General features: G+C 38.4%; 1 protein-coding gene across 8 annotated transcripts in view; it reads left to right on the plus strand.

Moving 5' to 3' along the window:
• Window positions 1-16,094, plus strand: part of EYA4 (EYA transcriptional coactivator and phosphatase 4) — a 157,335-nt gene that overhangs the window by 132,930 nt on the left and 8,311 nt on the right. For all 8 annotated transcript variants that reach the window (XM_075035752.1, XM_075035744.1, XM_075035748.1 and 5 more), the window contains 3 exons: window positions 7,002-7,091; window positions 13,344-13,402; window positions 13,509-13,669. In XM_075035752.1, the coding sequence (XP_074891853.1) occupies window positions 7,002-7,091; window positions 13,344-13,402; window positions 13,509-13,669 (310 nt within the window). The remainder of the gene's footprint in view (window positions 1-7,001; window positions 7,092-13,343; window positions 13,403-13,508; window positions 13,670-16,094) is intronic.

Here is a 16,094-nt window from a genome sequence, read left to right on the forward strand (position 1 = left end):
CTGCTGAGATAAGCAACAGTAAACAAATGTCACGAACAACCATGAAGCAAAAGGAGAGGAATTCTTAAGTATAATCCTTTCTTTTTTTGTACTTATAGGTGGCATCCATACAAGTAGGGAAATATGTGCATTTCAGGAGACTGTAAAATAAAAGTAGTAGACTTTCTCCTTCCTCCAGTGACTACCTTTGCCATATTTATAGAGAGCTCATTGGGAAAGTAATTGCCAATGAAACTCAAATGTATATATTGTTGACTGCAAGGAGGCTAGAGCAGTAGGAAAGGGAATACAGGGAGAGCTTATCATGAGAAGATTTTAACTTTTGCATGTCACTAAAGTGTTGCCTAAACTTAAGATGGGATATGTCTGAGCCTAAATGCCTAAGAGGTTAGACATAGGAAAAGGGGAAGATAGCACAGCTGGACCTCAGTCAGTCTCTGGTGCATGACCTCTTTAGCAGATGTGGCCCTTATTATTTTCTGCCTATGATTTCCATCTGTAAAGAAGGTCTTAATCCAGACTGGAGTCTGGATTGTTATGAGAATTGGGTTGCTATGAGAGTAAATACTCCATGAATTGTGAGGTTCTCAATGGAAGTTTTGTGAGCACATATGTCTTTCAAAAGTGTTGAGAGCTGTTTATCCTGGAAAGGTGGTATAAAATTGTTACTTAACAATGAAAAAAAAATCAGGGTGGTGTAAAATAATGGTGATACTAAATTATTTAATTGCAGTGATTTGCTCTCTGATTTTTAAAAAAGAAAGGTGTGTAATGTTACACAGGTGTTCAGCTGTGCATAGTATGTTCTTCCATATGTATTTTGTGAGCCCATTTTGGATAACATAATCAGGTTACTCTCAAAAAAGAAACCACAAAACCAAAAAATTCACAGGAAAAGCAGAGTTTTCCCCTTCCCCCATATTTAAATATTCTAAATGAGATTAGGGAGTCTTTAATGTGAACATTGCTTTAAGGGAGGGCATCTTCTTGTACCAAGTGTGTTCACTTCGTACTTTCAAGGGGTGAGATGCTGGGTTTAGAGCTAGTGTGAATATACAGACAGGCAATGATATTCACCGTCAGTTCTTTCCCATCTACTCCTTGACATGTAAACTTTCATTCCCCTTTTCCACTAGCTCTTTACCCTGTTTCTTGCAGTAACAGGGCAAAACCCAAAACATTCAGAATTTAGTCTTTTAATCTCTCTGCTCTGCTGCAATTCAGGCTGCACAGGGAATGTAGTGAGGGGAGGTGCAGCATGTGGAGGTGGCCATCACGCTGTTACAGCCAGGCTGAGGAGCCAGTGTATGAGTGCAGGAGTGCTTGAGACAAGCCAGCAGACAGATTCTCTTTCAAAGTATTTCTACTTTTTAACAAGTGGTTGGAGTAGAAGAGAAAAAGGAAAGGCAAACCAACATCCCCATAGGCAATGAGGGCATTCATTGGCAGAGATTATGTGGGAAGGCCTGGATCCAGTAGGCAAGTTTCAGGTCATATATTTGTCAGAACAACAGACTTCTGACTTATGCCTGAGGATTTCTGAAGTTGAGAATGGACACTTGCCTTGGTATATACTTGTCCAGCACTTTGCACGGTGTTATAATTATTTGATTTTAGAATTATTTGATTTTAGAATTATTTGATTTCAGAATTATATAGGGCTGTTATAATAACCGTGTTAAAAACAAAACTAATGATTTGCTGGAAGATTTAACTTGTTGGATGCAGCTGTAAGCATCTCTTTTAAAACACAGGGCAAATTGCTGCTTCTTTTCTGGGCACCAGTAGAGTATAGCTTTAAAATCCACTGAAGTGGGAGGGATTTGGCCAGAGGTTGGTCAATGCATCACTTTGACATTTAAAATATAAAACTTACCCAGAGGAATATTCTGTGGCTTGCTGTTTTCTACCTGTGGGTGTTTCTGTCTGACTTTTGGTGTAGTCGTTATTTTATTGGGCTGGTCAGAGCTAACTTAAAAAGAGAATAAAAACTGCACTACCCTTCTGTTAGGTTTCAGGGAAACGGTGCTGCCTCCCAGCAGTAAGAATACCTCTCATTGTTCAGCTCTTTTGCTCATCTGCTTCGTACTTCATAAAACTAGTACATTTCTATTTTTAATTATTTACTGCAGTAGCAAATTATGAACATTGGCATTTAAGCTGTTATATTATGACTTGTGTGGCTGATGATGGTTTTTGCAGCTGAGCACCAGTTGGCAGATACAGTTTTCTACAATGCTGAGCTCTTAAGTGAGGATTTGTTGATGTGACAGGACATGTGTTAGGAGATGTCATCATCTGTTAAAAGTCTATGAGGTACATTCTTATTCCCTGTGAACAGTGTGTATTCTTTCTTCCATTGCATTCCAGTTATTCTTGCTCATCTAAGGCTGATTAAGCTGGAATTTTGTCTACCTCTGAGCATTTATATTTCATTCATTTCTCCCAGGTTAATCCAAAGGGCAAGGATGCCCAGATAAATGCTGTGACTCAAGGTGCAACTAGATGAAAAAGAATGAAAGTCCCCTGTGACCTTAGAAGGGGGAGAATGTGATTTCCAAGTGCAAAAATTCACACTTGATGATCACATTTGGACATTTTTGATAGCATCGCCAATGACAGAAAGTTGTTGGAGAGGCCACATTAACCTTGTACACTTCTCTGGAAAGGGCTCAGCAGCTTTTTATTGCTCGCTCTCTGTCCAGTCATTAAACAGAAAACCTTTGTCACCCTTACCACCCATGATGACATTCCCAAATTCACTCATAAATATGCTTTTGTCCGCCTCTATTAATAGTGTATCTCTCATGACCTCCAGTTGTTCAGTCCCTCATTGTCTGCAACCTCTGAGTCCATTTTCCTACCTCCATCTACAGAGTGTGGAACAGAAACTTCCTATGGAGTATGTGAGTTTTCCTTCATCAGCCACCAGATATGGTTATTAAGAAGAGATGTATTCTCTTCCTCCCTTGCCACCCACATGAAGCTCTCTTGGGAACAAGTGTCCCCTATGAGAGAGTGAGAGCTGAACTTGAATCTGAGATTCCTACATAATGTAAGGAAGTGTCTTTCAGCTAAAAATATTGGTACTTAACTTAAGCATTTCCACCTTTTCCAAAGGTCGATTTTGTTGTAAGTCTGATCAGGGACAGCCACCCATTGAAAACCTATTCTTACAATATTATTCATATATTGTCCTTGTTTTCTTGTTTATTTTTAAGGTTTCATGCATACAAATTCCTGTCACAATGAATCTACCTGACAGTCTATTTATCTATTTGTTTTCTGAGGTTTTATAAAACCCAGTTTGGTGTGTTTGTATTTTTTTTTCCCAAGAAATGAAGTGATTTTGAATATCTTGTGCTGAAGCCTGGCCTTCCAAGACAATATAAAATAGATTTCTTCCACTAAAGACACAGAGATTTTGGGGCTTTGTTACAGTCACTTTCCTCTTGGTCAAAACATTTAAATATTGGTCCTCCCAGGATATTTTTCTCTAGTCTCCCAGGAGGCATTCCAGTGGATGGACCAGTCTAGTACAGAAGTCCACAGACAGACAGTCTGGCTCCAGTTTAGTGCTTCATACTAAAGTAACTAAAGTCATTTGTATTTTGGTATACAGAAGTGCTGTAGCTGGTCTTGATTCCTTTGCATGCTAATGCTATCTGGCTAAAATCATGCCTTTGAGGGCCAAAGAGTTGTTCTTTATTCTGCAAATTATCTGGGGAAAACTTCCAGATTTTTTTTTATTATTGTTTCCTCTTTTGTGTGTGCTTGTGCAGAGTAGCACAAAATACCATTTTGGCAGAAGTTCAGTCTGCCTCTTATTCAGTTTCTCAGTTTGCTGTGCTCAAATCTGTATCAGCTGCACATGTTTCTTGCTTTCGTTTCAACACTCGGTTCTTTGTGCCACTTGAGTCAGTCTGCAACTTCTGCTTCAAGTTGAAAGACAGTGAAACGATGATTGGGATGTTCCTCCACATTGTGCAAACATTATGAAACCACAAGACCCTGACAAATCTGCTTTCTCTGTCTATTTTTGTATGTGAAGGAATGAACTTAACATGGCAAGAGCTGGAATGTGATGTTTAATTCTTGTTAAACAGTTACAGTGCAAGTTTTGGCCAATTTATTAAAGGAAGAATTGTTCATGTCTTGAGAATTCAATTCCAGTGACTCTTCTTAGCAGAAGTTGTTATGGGGAGATCCCAGACTGATTTCATGCTAAGCTGAAATAAATTCTCTTGCTTTATTTTATTTTATTTTACATACAGTACCTAGCAATATCCTATGCGTGCCTTTGTCAAAACAGGAACCTAGGAAATCTCATTTTAACAGTAATAAAGTCAAGCATAGTTGGTTACAAAAATACTACTAATAAGAAGATCATAAAAGCTTTGTCACATTTACGTCTTTCAACTATACTAGGCAAGTCAGGAAATTGTGATACATAGTGGGTAGTTTCTGTAAAAATAAATTGGATTATAATGGAATATGTTATAGCAAATTTCCGCATTTAAGTCTGCTTCTACCCAGGAAGGGGAAAAAAGAGGCTGAGAATCAAAATCTGAGATTCTAGTCTTGGAAGCACTCCAGTGAATAACTTAACTCACATAAATAATAATGAGTTACCACCTGTGCATGAAGTTATGCACATGCCTTAGTGTTCATAGGATTGAGGTAAAGATACATATTGCAAATACTCTTTATTATATTGTATCTAGGAAGAAAAATTTATAATTTACTGTGCACAGAAAAAAATGCAAGAGAAAGGAGAGAGAAACACATGTTTAGATGTGATGACATTTTGATAAAAGCATTATGGCTTGATGAGGAATCTCATGAGTCCAGAGTATTTTGATGATTTGTGTTCTAAGTATCTTACATGAGTTTTTGCAAATCTGTTAATGTGTGTTCCTTAATCATCCCCTTGGAAAACTGACCTTTGCACTTGCTGCTGCCTTCAGCCACATGACTTTCAGATCCAGTGAACATAACTGCAGAAGTTGTAGGGAATGAAGTTATGTTACTAGCCACTGCATTTGGTTTTTAATTCTGAAAGGTTGTCTAGACCAGTTCAAGGGTGAACATAAAAATGTTTCCTTTCACTGCCAGAGAATTGGTTCTAACTTTGGATCATTACAATTTCTTGTACACTATTCTCCCCTTCAAGTCTGCCTTTTTCATGAGCAAGGGTCAAAATATGTCTGTGTTTCAGATATTACCATTAGTTTTTAAGTGCTTGAGGGCAGAAGCATCTTCTATTCTGTCATTGTGAAGCCCTGAGTAGCAAACATCTGATCCTGATTGGGAAGCCTTTGATCTTAATACTAACAAATGATCATTTGATGTTTTGTGTGATTTTGTTGCCAGATGCTGGTAAACTTTTAGACTTTTAATTGCAAGCTATTTAAGAAGGGATTTCTGAAAACTTGCTACTGTCAATCAGAGTTTAAATGATGAAATATGGATTTTTCTCTTATTTTAATGAGAAGAGGATCACATCTTTTTTACAAGTCCATTACAGTATGTTAAGCATAAAAAAGTTAACTGAACCCCACAAGCTCAGGCAGATGATTAAGGCAATGATAAAACTAGTTATGAGGTTTCAACTATGCAACTGTTCGTGTGCATTCTTATTCTAAAACAAATCTAAGGTATTGCAAATTGGCTTAATCTCTTTCCTAGCAAGCCTCGCAAAGTTAAATGAATTATCTCACATTTACTGTACACTGAATGCTCTCAAACTATTATTGCAGATCGGTAGATTTGTGGTATTTTGCTGGGGTAGAGTGATGGGATAGTGTGAAAGCTGACCTACGAACAAATGCAACATTTTGAATGAATCTCATCCAGGGACAGGAATGCTGTATTTGATCCCTTCAGAAATGAATGGATGATCTGTAGCAAACAAGCAAACTTACATATGCTTTCCCATTCCTGTGGACCACCTAAAAAATTGTGCCATAGATTGTAGGCACGCTGAAGAACACTTAGAAGAACACAGGCACTTTGTTGAATGAATACCTGCAATAAAATCATAAAGGAGAGCCCAGAAATTCATCAGTGAGTGCCTGCATGGAAGAAGGGTAAATATTGAGATGGAGAAGGACCAAGTGCAGGGTTTGAAGACACATACTGGAGTGGCAGAAAGTGTGGGAAAGAAGTGATATAGTTCTAAGCATGGGTAAGGCAGTGATGATTTATCCAAACTGAAACTCAGTTTGGGGAAATGGGCATAGGTTCAGATTACCTTTTGTATTTTTATAAAGCAGAGACATTAGAAATTGAAAAGGCCTCTTAAATCACACCTTCCTATCACAGTGTAGGGTAATTGCTTACAAAGTCATCACTTGGTAGAGATGACTACCTTTCCTAGTCCAATTTAGCATGACCTTAGTGAGGACTTCTGTGTGCCCAAAAATCGGGAAGAAAAGCCAAGAGATCAGAGGAATTGTGCAGTGGACTGGGTGTCACATGAATTAACTTCATTCCTACTTCTACTGCTGACTCAGTGCATTGGGTCAGAAAAATTAGTTACTGGTCCATGACTCAGCTTCTTTCTGTCCACAAATTGACAGGCAAGATACTTACATATTTTTATAAAAGGCTCAAGGATGAAAACTTTAGTGTTTTCTTATAATAATAAATATTGGTTTTCTTATATCTTTTGTGAGAAGTTCCTTCCCAGTTTACAGCCTTCTTTATGCAGGTTTACATATGGCCACCAGGTTTTCCTCTGTCAGTTTAGCCAGGTTACAAATGCCTTGACTTTCAAAAAACTTGTTGTTTCAACATCCCCAGCTCCCCAAATGTTCTCACACAGGTTGAGCAGTCTCTTCTTGTAGCATCACATTAAAATAGCTTAATATTGAAAGGATTTTAGAGACATTTCTTGCAGTGTTAACTTTTCAAAACACTTTGTATATAGCAGTTTTTAAAGTAATTCTGATATAACTCAAAGGTATTTAAGTTGTTAACCTTGCTTTCTGTTTTTTAAGGATCCACCAATGGCTGTGACGCTTGGACTGCGAATGGAAGAAATGATTTTTAATCTTGCTGACACACACTTATTTTTTAATGATTTAGAGGTAAGAATCAAAGGAACATAAGCACCGTTACTCCTGGGGTTTTAACCACATAGTGGTTTTGCTGTGCATTAGTGTCTGTTGTGTGTGACATTTTCTGCCTATCTAGACGTTGGATTTGTCATACTCTAATCAGAGAGAGGTTAGACAGGTGGCAGTGACTTCCCGTGGCACCAGGTTCCTTCCATGAAACTGGGTGAGAGAGGGAATCTGCAAACTACCCTTTCCTCTCTTTGTCCTATGGCCATCTTTTCAGTTTCCATGTCTGCAGTCATTGCCAGGAGGGAGCCATAAGTGCCTCCCGTTCTTTCTCCTGAAGTTCTCTACATTTGCTTTCAGTGGTTGCCATCATCTGACCACAAGAGACTGTGTTCTTCTCTCCACATACCTGATTAGCCTTTTGGCCACTGGCCCCTCTTTCTTGCTTAAAGGTAGAATATTCTTCATTTACCTTAAAGACCGCAGCATCAGAGAGCTGGGACTATGACAGACATACTCATCAGTGACGTCTCTTCCCGAGGTAACCAGGCGACCACACGTTTTGTCACGATGTACCCAGGGTGTGCAGTTTGGCATCCTGTCAGAAAAAGGAGAGACCTCTTCCTAGGGAATGACCGCTGTGGACTGCTCAGCTGTCAGAAGCACACAGGTGGACGGCCGCAGGGACAGTGGTCTGGAAAGCAGGCTCGTCAGCTGGGCTTCACAGACTTTTTGTTTCACTCCGGGGGTCCGGATCTGTTAGCATGGAAAGGGACAGTCTTACAACCATTTTTGTCAAGAGGCAGGGGGTGAAAAACAGTTCTCAAATTAAACTGTGGGCTTTTCAGGCCTTCCCCTGGTCTAAATCAGTTGTTTTCTTACTCAGAGGGGATCCCAGAGTTCCCTCTGTGGACAGATATTTTGCCACTAACGGCAGCTGGAAGACTTGGAGGTTCTGTTTAAAATGCCAGAAAAAAGTCTCTGGTGAGTGAATAGAAAAAATGAGGATAAGTGAGATTTTTCCCTTCACTGGGATGTTGATTTTTCTAGTGCACTTCTTTTGTTCTTTCATCGACTGTAGGCACTAAGAAAAGCAGAAGGTACCAGGCTGCGGTTGTCTTTGCCATCCCTTGCAGACCTCACCTGTTCTTAGCTCTTTTTAAGTCAAGAAAATGGGATCTACTTCACCCTATACTTGAGCTGCGCTTCCTCCTTCCAGCAGCAGCAATGTCAGAAAGTAAAGCCCTGGACATGCCTTCACCAGTCCGTGTTTTATTGCAGCCCTAGTGAGTCATCACTTGACAATGCAAGTGCATTCGGTGAATGTTCTCCTGGTGCCCCGTACCAGGGATAGATTCCAAATAAATTTTTCAAAGCATTGCTTAAATTTCTTTTTAGCAGACCTTTGCCCCTGCATGTTCAGATTTCATGTGGTACCCAGTGAACTTTAAGCCATTCAGTAGCATGTGCCCAGAGTTCTTCAATCTTGTGCTGAGTTCAAGTGGAAGAGTACAGCAAAATGGAGCTTTTCCCTCTTTCTGTACCTCTTTAGTCTTGCTTATGGCCACTGAAGCTTCATTCCTTTCTCTCATTATTTATTTTCTTTGTAGATCTCAGGTTCAGCTGTCATAGGTGGATCATCACATTTTGTATATTCTTCACAGGGTGGTTTTAATATCCTGTCCAAAAATTCATACTCCAACTCATTCCAGAGCTTGAACAGTATCCAAACAGTTTTCAATTTTAGATAAATCAAAAAATACTACTTGGGGACTCTCTTGGAAAATCTCATAACTCAATCAATTTGATTTGATTAAAACCAATTTCTATATGCAATTAAGTATTTTCTAGCCCAGAATTCATCTTTGTTTCAAAACCAACTTCCTTATAAGATTACCAAAATTCCAAACTTCTTGTTCTGAAATGAGCTGTATGCACACACTCTGGCATATTCAAGAAGACCAACAATTTTCTGTCTTCTTAGCAAATAAGATATAATTGCATGGCATCCTGTGCCAAAGTACATAGAAGCATCCTTTAATATGCAGATGAATAAATCTGTCTGTTTAAATATGTTTGCAAAGCACATGGTAATTACTGAATATTACAGTGCATCTGCATGATGACTGTGTAATGAATTCTGAGAATTCCCCAGTTCTGACTTGGGGTCTCTCTCTCATCTCTTTGTCTTTCTTCATCTTTCTTTCTCCATCTTCCTCTCTCCATCCTCCCCAAGGAGAGGGGAGGTGAGTGCTGAGCTGCTGATGGTCATGGCCATCAAGACACAAGACCTTTAGTTCTTACTGGAGGAAGTGAGATAGGCCTTTATTCACTAGTCAGAATACTTATCCTTTCATCATCTCACTTTTTTAATGCTGAGCCATCAGGTCCCATACCTTCTGTCTTGCTTTCATCTTCATACTGCAATAAACCTTGTGGCTCCAGACATGACAAATGTAACGTACTAATGAACCTATATTTCTGTAATATTGACTCCAGTCCCTGTGTCCTCTAAGCTCTCTTTCTGCCCTGTCTTTCTTGGTTGCAAACACTGCATACCAGGGTCTAGTAATAATAACCAAGTTATTGAAAGTTATCACATACAAAAATAAAGTTTTCCTTCCTCTATGCAAATCTGTCTCACTACAATGACTGCTGATGCAGAAATTCCAATCTGCTGAGACATTCCCTGCTGACCCAGTAACCCATGTTCTAATCAGCCAAGCTGCACTTTTATTTCAGGCTAGGCTGTTCTCCAGCTATTTCATTCTCAGTGTATAAATTTTAGTTAGCTTGAGAAGTATCGCTTGGGAGGTCAGTTGGTGTTTTGCCATGAAAATAGGAGTCTGGTGCTCTAGAAGTTCATGTGCCTGAACAATGCTTAGAGATGGGACTCAGTTCTGTAATAGTATCCAGATTAATGCATTCTGTACTCAACCAGGTAAGGAATAAAATGAAGTTTTCCTCCCTACCTCAGTATTAATTTTAAGAGAGCTTTTAGAAGTGTTGGTAGGACATAGTATGCATGCATAAAACCCAATTTCTAGAAATTGCAAGCTGGAATTTGGACATGAATCTTCCAAGTCCATTATCCCCCTTCACTCTCAGGATGATAAAGAAAAAAAAAGTATTTATTTCAAACAAACTGAATTACATTTCCATTTTTATGATAATCCTAACATATTTTAAATAAGATTTTGTCATCTTTTTTTTTTTCTCATTAGAAATAGAAATGAGAAATAAAAAATAGGATTTAGGTAAGTCTCAGAATTTGGGAGGCATGTCAAACTAGTTTTAACGGAGACTGAAGCATATAGATAAAAAGGGGTGTTCTGTATAGCCTGAGAAAGCATAGTGCTGAATATCCCCTCAGTAATAACATTTTTATGTTCAATGTGGTGAGTCAGTGTTTTTACTGGGTAATGAAATTACTGTTCATTCCAGGAGGATAATTTTTATGGAAGATTTGTTGATTTTGTACTCTCAAATTTTCAGGCTCTAAGAATTGCTGCAAAGAATTGTCTGCACTCAGATATAATTTAAATTAGTATTGCTTCAAGCAAAAGCCAGTTATTGTACCTAGATACCTTTCCTGTACTCTCAGTAGTAGGAAATATATTTTATCTTTCTTAGTTTTGACCTTACACTGACTGGGAGCCACTGTGACTTGCGCGTAGCCAGTACTGTAGCTGATGTGAAAGGTATTTTACCTTAACATTTCAAGTGACAGAGAGCTTGCTTGCTTTCCTTCCTCCCCACAAGCAAGCTCAGTTGTAGTGTTGTGCCACCACTTTCCTGTTTCTTTTGGGAAAAGTAGAGAACTATCTCAAATCTGCTCAAACTGTCTGCTTTTCCTTTTTTTCCAGAAAGTTTTTTCACACCATATAAGTGAATTTGTAAAATGTAAACATTTTAGTTGAAGTAGATCAGTGTCATGGTTTAACCCCATGAGAAAACAAAGTAAAACGAAGCAAGGAGTGGTGGGCACATGTGTTTGTTGTTGGTCAGCACATGTGTATTGCCAGTATGTTGAGGAGGCGAGCCACGGATCCGAGAGGAGACGAGGAAGGGGGAGAAGGAAGAAGCTGGAGAGTGATGTTGGGTTTGATCCCCTTGTAAACTTAACAAGCTTCTTGCAGGGACAAGGGGCAAGTAATCAGAAAACTGCATGTTCCCCTCATCTCCTGTTCCTGGAGTCAATGAACAAACTGTGAGATAAAAAAATAAAACTAAACAGCTGAGCCTTTGCCACCCACTCATATTTAATTTAATAATGAAATTATCAGCAGAACAGTTATCTGGAATCTGGAACAATGTAGCTGAAAGGCTTAACAAAACCCAAAGAGCAGCAGACACTCCTTCTTATCCATCAGGGCTTCTGTGTGCCCTCCGTTTAATTAGTACACCTTCAAATCCACAGGAATGATTTTTAATCTTTTAAAGTTACCTTGTGTTTTGACCAGTTCCAGGGAAATCAGTGGAGGTGATTAGGAAGCCAGATATTGCTCAGATATTGCAAAATACAGAGTTAGAATTTGTCCCAGTGGGGCTTTTTATCTGATTTTTGAGTACCTTACCTACACTAGGTGGAGTATAGTTACATTTTTTTTTTTTCTGGAGTGTAAATAATACATAAGGATACAGAAATGAATCTTTTATTTCAGCTGCCACTTCCCCTTTTCTTTCTCTTTTCATCTGCTATTTACATCCAAAAGCAGCTTCTTTAAAATATTCTACAGCTCAAGATAATCTCCTCAGACAGAACCAAAAAATTTTATTTCTCCAGTGAGGGGAAGAATGCTTCATTTCTGTTCCCTGAATGCAGCTCTTTCATGCCTGTCTTAATGGATTAAGCCAGATGAGCAGAGTTTGGCCACTCATTCTTTTAGTCTTGATGCAAAATTTTAAATGATGATTGCTTGTATGATGCAATGAAATTATGTATTTGAAATGAAATTATATGTATTTATTTTATACAAAAAATTGCTAATTTTCTTTTTTTTAACAACTTACTTCATGTGGGTAAAAGTCTGTCAGCTTTTCATTCAGTGCAAAGCAAACAAAACAGAAGGAAGAAATGGTAATTCCCCAAATTCACACTCCAGAAACTTGTGGCATACACATTTGGAAATGACTCCTCTGTTCAGATTTATCCTTAGTCTGGACAGCTTAGCATTGGTATGAGTCTCAGATTGGAAACTAAGAATTGTGTACTCCTGCATGTCACAGAGATTCTGAATTAAGTGCTGCTTGTCAGCAATTTCATTTGACATAGATGACTCAGACAACTCTTTATTTGAGGCACAGAACTGGACATTTTGAAAGTTCAGCCTAATTTTGTCTTAGTGATGAGATTAAATTATTGGAAAACATTAGTTGGGGAGTAATTTTTAAATACATCCTCGAACTTTTTCATAAATTATATTAGGATTATGTTAACAACAGCTACTTGAAATATTAAAATATTACTTACATACAGGAAAGTAAAATATCCAGACACTGAATTTCAGGTGCATTTGGGGGTTAAGACGTTAATTCTAGCCACTACATAAGACAGTAATATGATGCCTGTTCATATTTACTGTTGCATGATGGCTTGAGCTATCTATTTATTTGTGCTTCCTCTGCATTTTCCTATATTTTTGCTGTAACGACTGTGCAGAAAAGGGTATTTGGTAGCTATCCAATTACAAAACCAGCTTGCATAGGAGTTCAGTTTTCCAGTGTACCTCAGTTCCCTGGAGTTACTTCCATCCCTTCCAAAACCAGGAATTAATGAAGTTCTCCAGGACTGCTTGATTATCTGTGATTTTCCAGCCAAAGGCATTTGGATAAATCAATAAAAGAATCTGAGAAGCATCCAAACTCCTTGAGACTCAACAAAAGTTATATAGCTGTTGAGGTTCATCATAACCAGCTTTTAGGAAGTGGGGAAATAAAGTTGAGGTGATTTTGGAATATTGGTGTGCTAGAGAAACTATAAATGAGACTTGAAATTGTTGAGGTTTTTTCAGTTAAAATAATTTTAATCTAAAATCACACTAAAATTACGTATCGCTTTTCTAAAGGCCTATTTTAACTAACAATTTAAACAGTGTAGGAGTTGAAGGTTGTATTATTTTAAAAAATTAATGGCGATGGGAAGCTGTAGGTGTACATATGCTGCCATCTTCTGGTGCAGTTAGTGGTCTGCACCGATCATTTCTTCAACATCTGTACTAAGCGTATGGTGAGCATACTCTAAGATAATTTATCGTTTGGGTTTTTTTTCAACAGGAGTGTGATCAAGTTCATATAGATGATGTTTCTTCTGATGATAATGGACAAGACCTAAGGTAAGATACAGCATTTGTTTCATTGTTTTTTCTTCAAAGATTAAATAAATTGAGCATTTACAGGAATACATTGTATTTATTTTTACTGTATTTTGGGTGTTTGCAGTACCTACAGTTTTGCAACTGATGGCTTCCATGCAGCTGCAAGTAGTGCAAACCTTTGTCTGCCAACAGGTGTAAGAGGAGGGGTTGACTGGATGAGGAAGCTGGCTTTCCGTTACAGAAGAGTAAAAGAGTTGTATAATACTTACAAGAACAACATAGGAGGTGAGTTTAATTGCCAAAACCAATTTAGAATGCTGATCAGGTTAAACTGCATGGTGATGAACTCCCACCAAGGGAATGTGCCTTAGAAGCCACAGAGTGAATGGAAAGTGATGTGACTGGACCTTGGGCTATTGAAAGCTACTGACTGTAATGGCAGAGCCAACATTGCACTCTTGTGCAGGAGAACCAGAGATGGGGAAACTGAGCAGGCTTCCATTTAGCTTCTACAGAGCCCATTTTTCTCCTTCAGACCCAGCTCGGCTATACCTACCTTACTGATTGGTTGATCTACTTACTCTACCTCAAATATGCTGTTATTCTAGAAAAGAGTTTGTATAGTTTCCACAGCACAAATTGGTTGTGGCTAGCTTTTTCCATCCTACATTTTCATGATCTGGATGGTAACAACTCACTGTCTGGTGAACTCTCTACTGGGTACCTGCTAGTCTGTTTTCAGCAGTGGATGCAAGAAAAGTCTAGCACTGCTATGCCACTGGCACCTTTTGTTGACTTTGTAGCTTACACAGTTAATTGTGTTAGCAAGCAATCCAAGTCTCATTTGGGCCAAGAGCTTTCCTGTTGCTGTTTTCATTCACGGAGTCACTTATGTCTGTGCTAGTAGGCTTGTAGGAAATCCAGCAGTAGAACTGGAAGAATCTGTTCTGGAGAGTTCTGTGTGACTTGCAGGGCCAGCCAGCCCTCTTCTGAGGAGGGAATATGTCAACTGACTCCCTCAAGAAGAGACTGTGAGAACAGGGAATACTTACAAGTCTTCAAGCATTGCTACAGCCACAGTTGAGGGTAAGATGAGGCCAACCCAACCAGGAAGGAGTCCAAGTGAACACTCTCCCATTCTGTAGCATGGGCTTTTTCAACTCATCTGAAATTTATTTCAAAGGAACCTGAAACTCAAAGTAAAGCTCACCTTCAGCAAAACCAAAGTCTGGTGTTCTTCTAGCAGTTCCTGCAGTCTCTCAGAAATGGGAAACAGTACAACTAATATGGACAGTGAATTAGTTGTTACCTTAATCATTTTCTAAATTATGTAAATCTGGAATATATATGTTCACTTTTAGTAGTTCAGAGTCTACTTGCCACAGGAAGAAGCAATAAGGACCAAAGGGTCATAGTAGATAGTTGGCTTTCACTTGTCCGGCCTTGACCTTCATTGGTGTCATGAATAGAGTTTTTATATATTAATAATACTTGAAACAGTATTACCCAAAAGTTTACTGGGTTTTCTTATATCTCCTAATGCACCTAAGATTCTAAAGCTGTTGCATTTCATAAAACCTTTAACACTAGTAAGAGCTTAAGTCCAAAAGCACAGCATAGGTAAACACACTAAGAGAACAATCATTGCAAAGGCAGAGTGCAGATATGTGGTGCATTGTATTAAGGTTTTTACTCTCTCCCACAAATCTTGCTTCTGAAATATATTCCATCCTTAGCAGGCAAGTTCCTTCATTCATCCTCTACTTCTTAGCTTTCTTAATAATCTTTTTATCACATATGTATCTGTTTATTTCAAAATAGCTGTTAGAAGGCAACAGATGGCTAGATCAAACTAGGTATTTTTAGGTTGCTTCATTTCAGATTTCTGAAGAAAGCCATCACCACTTCTTGGGAACATAGGGTGTGAAAGAGAAGAGGGATACTAAAGGTCATGAAGCCTGCTTCCTTGCTCTTCCAGGACCAAATCTAAATTTAAAATAGCTTGGTTCCAAAGAACTCGTGTCTCAACGTTCAATAGGCTGGGTATTTTTAAAAATCTGACCATTTATACCCAAAAGGGGATTTTAAGGTGCTTTTAAGGATTAACTGAGATAGGGCAACGTAAGATGTGCAGCCATTTCAGGGCTGTGAATGCTGTAAAAGGAGCTATCATTACTAACTACAACAGGACATGAAGAACAAGCCATCAGCAAACAAATGTATTTCCATATGTGTAACCTGAGGTTCACCCATATACAGAATCATGAGCAGGGCAGTTTTAAACATGCAGATACTGCAAAGTCAAGTTTTTCTCAAGTCTCTTATTTTGTGAGTGTCTCTGCCTATGATCCTGACGGTGTGGACCTCCTTGTCACTGCCTCTGATACTTGAGAGTAAGATGTATGTAGAGGGCTTGGTTTAAAAAATATGTATTTCTGAAAGGTATACTTTGAAACATGGTAAAGTAGCCTGAATAGACAAAAGCCATCAGACAACTAATTATTAGTATCTGCAATACTCACTGACATTGCTTGGTATAGTAGAGTGCAAATAAAAACAGAGAGCAGTTTACTGAACCCTGAAGAAAATAGATTTTCTCTTTGATGTTTTTTCAAGTTCTAGTGGAATTTAAATAGAAACAATGACCATAAAATCTATGCATTCCAGCTAATACAGAACTTAATTTGATTTTTTTTTCTTTTCTTGCTTT

This window comes from Buteo buteo, chromosome 9, assembly GCF_964188355.1.
Source record: "Buteo buteo chromosome 9, bButBut1.hap1.1, whole genome shotgun sequence".
Taxonomy (NCBI): Eukaryota; Metazoa; Chordata; class Aves; order Accipitriformes; family Accipitridae; genus Buteo; species Buteo buteo.